Source organism: Hemitrygon akajei, chromosome 3 (assembly GCF_048418815.1).
Source record: "Hemitrygon akajei chromosome 3, sHemAka1.3, whole genome shotgun sequence".
NCBI classification, from domain to species: Eukaryota; Metazoa; Chordata; class Chondrichthyes; order Myliobatiformes; family Dasyatidae; genus Hemitrygon; species Hemitrygon akajei.
The window spans coordinates 164,919,226-164,928,315 of record NC_133126.1 but is presented as its reverse complement, the minus strand read 5'-3'; the positions used below and the strand labels follow the sequence as shown (position 1 = coordinate 164,928,315).

At 38.6% G+C, this 9,090-nt stretch overlaps 1 protein-coding gene across 1 annotated transcript in view; it reads right to left on the bottom strand.

The window, feature by feature from the left end:
* Window positions 1-562: 562 nt before the first annotated feature.
* Window positions 563-9,090, bottom strand: part of mccc1 (methylcrotonyl-CoA carboxylase subunit) — a 62,856-nt gene continuing 54,328 nt past the window's right edge. The window contains exons 18-19 of the mRNA XM_073041238.1: window positions 5,978-6,049; window positions 563-2,262 (exon numbers count right to left, since the gene is read on the bottom strand). Coding sequence (XP_072897339.1) covers window positions 2,146-2,262; window positions 5,978-6,049 — 189 coding nt within the window. The 3' untranslated portion in view covers window positions 563-2,145. The remainder of the gene's footprint in view (window positions 2,263-5,977; window positions 6,050-9,090) is intronic.

Genomic DNA, 9,090 nt, shown 5'->3' with positions numbered 1-9,090 from the left:
ATCTTATGTATTTATATTTATTCTGTTCTTTTTTATGCTGCATTGTATCCAGTGTAACAATGCTTGGATTTACATTTGTGTACTGGAAATGACATGAAACAACCCTGAATTTTGAAGAGGTGTACAGGAAGTTAAGAGACACAGATCCAGTGGGCAGCCAGCGACTTTTTCCCCAGTGCAGAAATGGCTAAGATATGAAGACATAATTTTAAGGTGATTGGAAAAAAATATAGGGGGAATGCTAGAGGCAAGTGATTTTTTTTTTTACACAGAGAACAGAGAACAGAGGCATGGAACGCACCACCAGGGGTGATGGTTGAGGTAGATACATTAAGGATAGATAAGAGACTCTTAGACAGGCACATGGATGATAGAAAAATGAAGGAACATGGGAGGGAAGGGTTAAAAGGTTGGCACAAAATCAAGTCCGAAGAGCTTGCTCTGTGCTCTAATATCTTTATGCTCTATGAATAAATTTCATGTTAAATAACTCTCATTTTGCATTTGCTTCTACTCCCAACTTACACAAAAGTAGCTTCATTCATTATTTAGAGAGTCAAGATCAATGAGGAAAAAATGAGTTTAATTTCAATATAACTTGTAAACATGCAGAATAGCAAAACCTAATTCATTAATGCTGGCGGAACCGGGGATTTGATTGTGGATTTTGAGAGGGGCAAGTCGGGAGCACGCTAGGATGGCATGGTGGTACAGTGGATAGCATAACGCTATTACAACATTGGCAAACCGGTTCAATTCCACCTCTGTCTATAAGGAATTTGTGACCATGTGTGTTTAGTCCAGGTTCTCTGCTTTCCTCCCAAATTCCAAAGATGCACAAGTTAGTAGGTTGACAAACACGAGAAAATCTTCAGATGCTGGAAATCCAAAGCAGTACACACAAAATGCTGGAGAAACTCAGCAGGCCCGGCTGAATCTATGGAAAAGGGTTATGGCCCGAAACGTCGACTCTTTTCCATAGATTCAGCCGGGCCTGCTGAGTTCCTCCAGCATTTTGTGTGTGTAGCTCTGAAGTTAGGAAGTTAATTGGTCACATGGATGGCACGGGCTCATTTACCCAGAAGGGTCATGCCATATCTCGAAATAAAAATATTAAAAAATAAATCTACACCTATTCCTGTTATTGAATAAAGCACATGAATATTTTTCTATGACTAGTCAGCTTTATTTTTTAAATAAGTCCCTCTAGCAGCTTCCCCTTTCTAGGCTATTGCTTTCACCTCTTTAATTGTTGACTGCATTGGAAATCACTAACTTGACTTCTGACTCATCCAAGCAGCCAAAGAACTTCCCTGCATTCCTTGATGAATGTTCCATCGGATTCTCTCTACATTATGGATCTGAATAGCCCAGAGGAAATGAGCAGCATTCAATTTAACGTTATCAATATAAGTAGTGCTAATGGCATAAAATATCACTATTGTAAGTAGTTCAATTAATTTCTAAGAGCATGCAAACTCTTTAATGATAACTTGACTCTCTGGGGCATTTTTTCCTGTCTCTAGGACTTTGTGCTGAACCAATGGAATAAAAATCATAAGGTTTTTATAATGGTCAGATGCTCTGATCATAGAATGTATTAAACATATGCAACAAAGATAAAAATCATCCCCTTACCTCAAGTTAAAGTGGACTACAAGTAGTAACAGTGAGAAAAGAGGTTTTTGTACATATTTCCAAAGTTAAAGATTTAAGATTAAATTTAGCATGGTAACATTTACATCTATTCAAAAAATTACTAACAGTTAGAAATCCTGTAGTGTGACAAGCCAATTAACATAATATATAATGGCTATTATAAATACGTTTTCTGTCAGAAGTTAAAGGCAGTCATCAGATCACAATATAACACTATTTTCCTAGGTATCCAAGATTCAGCTGATCAAGTATTTTTATTATCAAAATTCATTGTCTAATTACCATGCAACTAACAAATGCTACCTACTGTTGCACTCTGGGTATTATTGTAGATTGTTCTGACTACAGCTTATAAATTTTGCTTATTGGACATGGTCCAAATAACATATGGAATAAAACAAACTACATTCTCCAGGCACAGGAAACAGAAGGTATTTGTAAAACACAGTTTTTGCAGCATATTAACCAAAAGAAACCGAGCTGAATTCATTGTGAGTCGACTTCTTCCATAAATTTTACCAGTGGGGCATGTCGGTTAGCTTGAGAGCCTTCTTTGTACAGGATTTTCTCAATTACCCCGGCCTTTGGTGCTTTTATTGTATGCTGCAAAAATAAAATGAAACAATTCATTATCGCCATTCTCTGAAATTTGCAGAGTAAAAATGCCCTTCATCCTGCCCATGTTCATCCACCCGGGTACATTACACTTTTAACTGTATTCCAGATGCTCATTTCCACTACTCCATTCACAATACACCAGTCTGTCTACATGATGACATGTTGGTGTGAATCCTCAATGAGCTACCCATTAGGCTGAGCTTGTGCCTTCTCATCTGCTGCTGTAATTTGGCCCCAACTGTATTGTAGCTTTACTATTTCCATTAAATTTACTATCCTTATACCAGCAAACACTTTAAATACCGATACATTTCTCACTTGTTCACTAGTGTTGTCATACAATTTATCATTCTACTTGCCTCAATTGCTGCTTTGTAGTCAGGAAGACTGAAATAGTAAGTAGCAATCTCAGTTTAATCCATTTCCATTTCAAAACAAATACGTATGTCACCTATTTTCTTTTTAAATGCAGTCACTTTTGTTTTTTCTATTGCTTCTATAAATATGTTAAAATGCTTATTTTGTAAAGTATGCTTTCCCCAATGTTAAAAAAAAACAGTAATGTGGCAAGACAGATGAATGACTACAACTTAGACCCAGCATATCATACTTTAGAAATATCCAGGTTATGTTTGCTATCATGACCATAAAACTTTTTTGTTGTTATTCTTTCCTTGATTTTTCTTAGGAAAGTTTTGCAAAAACAGAAAACTGAGGGAGTGGTTTGGAGAATTTATAAAACTTATAGAATTTATCATGATGTAACCAGGCGTTGTTGAAACTCAAGATGTTTCAATTAATTCATGATTAAACTTTGTACGTGTTGACTTAAACATCCAATTCCTTCATAGCACCTCTAAAGATCTGGTTTATGTTACTGGGCTTCTCCCAAGGAAGAAAAAGTATTCAAAGAGTAAATAGACAGCGTCTATTTCTGTAGGTTGCACAGACTGTTGGGCAGTTTTAGAATTGGAGACACATCTTTCAGCAGTGAATGGAGGAAACATACAGGGTTGCAGACATTAAACTCCAGAACTGTGGTTGATGCAGGATAATTTATTAATCTGATATCTGAGATTTGGAAATTATGTTACCTAAAGCATTAAACAAATGTGTACAGAATAAGTTCACCAATCAGTCAACATCATAATTATTGATAGTACAGACCTGAGGGGACAAATGGCCTACTGCAATTCTTAAGCTCCTAACCCCAGATATAGTCTGGATGTAAACCCTCCATCTCAGCATACAAGATAATATTTGCTTGCAATGTAATCAATTATAGAATTACGTGACGTAATCAGTAACAATTAAGGAATTAACATCCCAAAGTCTGAATACAATGAAATACTACTGAGGAAATAGGTACTGTTTGAGAACTCACAATCTCCCCTTGGAACTGGATGCTTGGCTTCCTATTCAACAAACTAGCAAGAAGGTTGATGAAGGAAAGGCAGTGGACATTGTCAACATTGACTTTAGCAAGGCCTTTGAGAAAGCTCCAGATGGGAGGCAGGTCCAGAAGGTTAGGTTACTTGGCATTTAGGATGAAGTCATCAACTGGATTCATAAATGACTTAGCAGGATAAGCTTGAAAATGGTAGTGGATTGTTGTCTCTCTAACTTAACTGATAATGTAATAAACTGAATCAGCAAATTTGAGGGTGACACCACAGTGAGGAAGGCTATCAAAGCTTGCAAAGTGATCTGGACCAGCTGGGAAAGTGGGCTGAAAAATGGCAGATGAAATTTAATGCAGGCAAGTGTGAAGTTTTTCATTCTGGCAGGACAAACCAGGGTAAGACTTACAGTGGATGGTAAGGCACTGAGGTGTGCAGTGGAACAAAGGGATCTGGGAATACAGATCCAAAGTGGCATCACAGGTAGATAGAGTTGTAAAGAGAATGTTTGGCATATTGGCTTTCATAAATCAGGGCATTAAGTTGGTTATTATGCTGAAGTTGTATAAAATGTTGGTGAGGTCAAATTTGAAGCATTGTATGTAGTTTTGGTCATGTACCTACAGGAAAGATATCAACAAGCTTGAAAGTGTGTAGAGAAAACGTGATCAGTAAGGACAGGCGGCAACACCTCCATCATGATTATCCTCAACACTAGTCCTTTAGTTTATCCCCTATATACTGTGTGGCAAGATTCTGCTCTAACTCCATCTGAGTTCACAGATGTCACAGCCGTAGTGAATCAGATCTCAAACAATGATGAGCCAGAGTACAGGAAGGAGACAGAAGCCTAGCGTTATGTCAAGACAACTTTACACACGATGTCGAAACAAAAGAACTGGTCATTGACTTTAGGAAGCAGGGCAGAGTACATGCCCCAGTGTATTTCAATGATGCTTAGGTAGAAATTATTAAGAGTTTCAAGTTCCTAGATGAAAATATCTCCAATAGCTTGTTCTGATCCAACCATGGCCAAGAAAACACATCAGCACCTCGACATTCACAGAAAGCTGAAGAAATATGGCAGGTCCTTGGTGACCTTCATTAATTTTTACAGATGCACCTTAAAAAGTATCCTCCTGGACGCTTCACAGCTTGGTATAGCAACTGCTCTGCCCAGGACCACCAGAGTTATGGTCACAGCCCAGTCAATGGCAAAAACCAACCTCCCCTCTAATGACCACATCCACACTTCCAGTTGCCCCAGGTCAGTAACCAACATAATCCAGGAACCCTCCCACTTGCATCATTCTCTTTTCTCTCCCCTGCCATCTGGCAGAAGATACAAAAATTTGAAAACCAATATCTCCAGGCTTAAGGATGACTTCCATCCCACTGTTATAAGAACACTTGAACAGACCTCTTGTACAGTGTCTCTTGTGTGGTGGAGAGTATATTGTCAGTTTACATCATGGCCTGGTTGGAAACACCAGTGCCCTTGAACAGACAATCCTATAAAAAGTAGTAGACATGGCCCAGGTCATCATTGGTAACACCCTCTCCACCATTAAGCATATCTACACAGACAACTGTTGCTGAAAAGCAGCATCCACCATCAAAGATCCACACCACCCACCCATGCTCTATTCTTGCTGCTGCCATCAGTAAGATAGTACAGGAGCCTCAGGACCATCTCCACCAGGTTCAAGAACAGTTATTAATGCTCAGTCATCAGGGTCTTGAACCAGTGGGTATAATTTCACTCTCCCCATCACTGAACTGTTCCCATAATGAATGGACTCACTTTCATCTCATGTTCTCAATATTTATTGCATATTTATTATTATTTCTTATGTAGGTGCACAGTTAGTTGTCTTTTTCACATTGTTTGTTTATCCGTTCCGTTGGGTGTGGTCTTCCATTGATTCTATTATATTTCTTGAATTTACTGTATATGCCCACAAGAAAATGAATCTCAGGGTTGTATATGGTGACATGCATATGTACTTTAAGAATAAATTTACTTTTAACCTTGAAGTTTGTATAATAAAGTTGAACTCTCGATCTGTCAATCTCACCATAGCTCTTACACTTCATTTGTCTACAGGTAGACAATGCACTGCACTTCCTCTGTAACTGTAGTACCATATTCTGTGTTGTTATTGTTCTTCCCTTTCTCCAATCTCAATGCACCTTTGTTTGGAATGATTTACAGGAATAGCATGCAAAACAAAGTTCTTAACCGTGTCTCAGTACAGGTGACAATAATAAACGGAAACAAAGATGGCAGGATTCCTCACCTCCATTTTCATGGCTATCATTACCATTAACGGATCTCCAGCTTGCACATGGTCACCTTCTTTAACAAACACCTGTAAAACACGAACAGCGATTTAGCCAGAAGTGTCTGTGTCCACAGCGCAGAATGCAACTGGAGGACCAGTTTCAAATGTGTTATTTGTTCTTCCACTCAGTATATCCACAGATGTTATATTGCATTCCAAAAGTCTGAATCTTTCAGAGGTCTCTTACCAAAGCATGAAACCTTACTAGGACCATAACACCTGTTGTGAGCTAATCTAAGATTGTGAGTACTCAGCCAGAAATGCCATTGTCTTATGCAGACTGATAAAGTCTGTACATCTCTCTATGAAGTTGCAGGATCTGATACATTGTGCCAGTCTGTTATTATCTTTAAGTTAAAATGAAACACAACATCACCCCATCCTCATTCCCTGAGGGAATTAACCATATAACCATATAACAATTACAGCATGGAAACAGGTCACCTCGGCCCTTCAAACACACCTCCCCCACCCCCCCCCCCCCCCGTTCAAAAAAGAAAGGCACCCCGATCATCAAACCCCTGAAACAAACCTCCCTTCCCCCGCATAAAACTGAACAGGAACGTCGACCACCCAAAAAAATCCCTCCCCCGCACAAAACTAACAGAATACCAACCCCAAATGCCCTCCCCTCGCACAACAAAACTGAATTAATCACAGTTTGCAAAGTGTGACGGTAGAACCTGAAGAAAATCCAACACAATGGTAATCTTTCTTCATAATATATTTATTTTTTTACAGGTTGGAGTGAACTTGTTTCACTATAGCACTCATTACAATAGGATGAATCTGCAAATACACAATAGCAGTCAACAAACAAGGCAATTATTCTTTCATATCTGTTAACAATTATAATGTTTTGAGAGGAATGTCAGGAATTAGCCTGTCATTTAATCTCAATTGGAAACAACAACTACTACATGTATAAAATCAACAAACTAATTCACTCACTAACAACTACTATTTGCATAGAACTTTTCCCTTTATGAGATGTTGCTAGGCATTTTATAGGATAGGTGGTGAATAAACAAGACCAAAAATAGCTGGCCATAAAAACTACTGGACCGTTGCAAAAGCTAATTATTTCCCAATAATTTCCTCCTGAGAAGTAAGGCTGCAAATTTCATGACCTTTGCATGACTTTTATTCATATAAAGTAGCTGACTAACCCTCCACAAGCACTTAGGAATGATGGGGGACGGGAAATGTAGTCATGCTAAGTGTTAATCAAATGCTGAAGACAAATAACAAAAAGAGTGAAGATCAAGGTAGAGAATTAATCAAAGGAAATATCACAAGAAATTGTGGTAAAATTAGTTCAAGTTACGGCACAGGAATAGAATTATCAGAAGTTTCTATGGAAGGGCAACCAACCCACCTTTTCCCAACACCCCTTCATTTCTAAAGTTCACATAACGGAAAGTGAGTTTAAACCCACTTTTGGCAAATGCTGGGAATGCTAAAAAGACTCAATAGCTAACTTCACTTATGGACCTTGGACACAATTTGTCACCTTGACCAAAATTAAACATGTTTAGTATTTTTATCAAATTCTTTTATAAACACACAGTTCTGCCCATGTGATTCTAATAACTGCATTTTATCTGATTCCAGTATAAGCAACTAATCATAAATTAATTTTTATTTTATTAAGTTTAGCTACTTCCACCACTGCAATGTCTAATTCAAGTATTACTCCTCAACTTTAACATTTGCACTCTTGTTTTCAAATCGCTTCATTCCCTCATCTTTCACAATGTCCAAGACCCTCTGCACTTCTAACTATCTACCTTCCTCCAACTTCAGCCTCATGCTCATCCCTGATTTTGGACATTGCACAGAAAGTGGGTGTGCATCCGGCTGCAAAGGGATATAAACTCCATAATGTTCGCTACCTTTAGCTAATGCTTCCTTGAAATTGCTGCTTAAAACCTACTATTTTGATTTAGTCATTTGCCTTAATAGCTCATTATGTGATTTGATATAAAATTCTGTTAACATTCTTATAAAATATTTAGGTCATTTTGCTCTGTTAAAGAGTTCAAAAGGCTCTCAGATGGACACGTAAGTATGCAGAGGGTTTACTGACTTGTATAGGCAGAAGGGACTCGTTTAGTTAGGGTTTTAACTAGCTTGGCAAAACATCCTGGGTTAGAGGGTCTTTTCCAGAGTTGCATATACAGTACACTACGTTCTATATAGAATCATAGAGTCACTTAACACTACAGTACAGAAACAAGCCATTTGGCCAGTCCAGACCGTGCCAAACTATTAATCTGCCTAATCCCATCAACCTGCACCCAGGCCATAGCCATCCATACCCTTCCCAACCATGTACTTATCCGAATTTCTCTTAAATGTTGAAATTGAACCCAGATCCACCATTTCCGCTGGCAGCTTGTTCCACACTATCACCACCCTCTGAGCGAAGCTTTAAACATTGTACTTTTCACTCTTAACCTATAACCTCTAGTTCTAGTCTCACTCAACCTCAGTGGAAAAAGCCTTCTAGCATTTACCCTGTCTATACCCCTCATAATTTTGTATACTTCTATCAAATATACCCCCCCCCCCACCGCCCCCATTCTCCTAAGCTCCAGGCAATTAAGTTTTAAACTATCCAACCCTTCTCGAAAACTCAGGTCCCTAAGTCCCAGCAACAACTTTGTAAATTTTCTATGCACTTTCAATCTTATTGATATCTTTCCAGAACGGCACATAATACTCCAAATTATGGCCTCACCAATGTCTTATTCAACTAAACATAACATCTCAACTCCTGTACTCAATACATTGATCTGTGAAAGCCAATGTGCCAAAAGTTCTCTTTCTGACCCTATCTGCCTGTGGCGCCACTTTCAAGGAATTATGGATCTGTATTCCCAGATCCCTCTGTTCTAACACACACCTCAGCTGCCTCCATCCACTACCACCCTGCTTTTATTCCTGCTAAAGTGCAACACCTCAACATTTGCTTGCATTAAAATCTGCCATTTTTCAGCCCATTTTGCCAGCAGATCCAGATCACTTTGAAAGCTTTGACAGCCTTCCTTATCATCACTATGGCC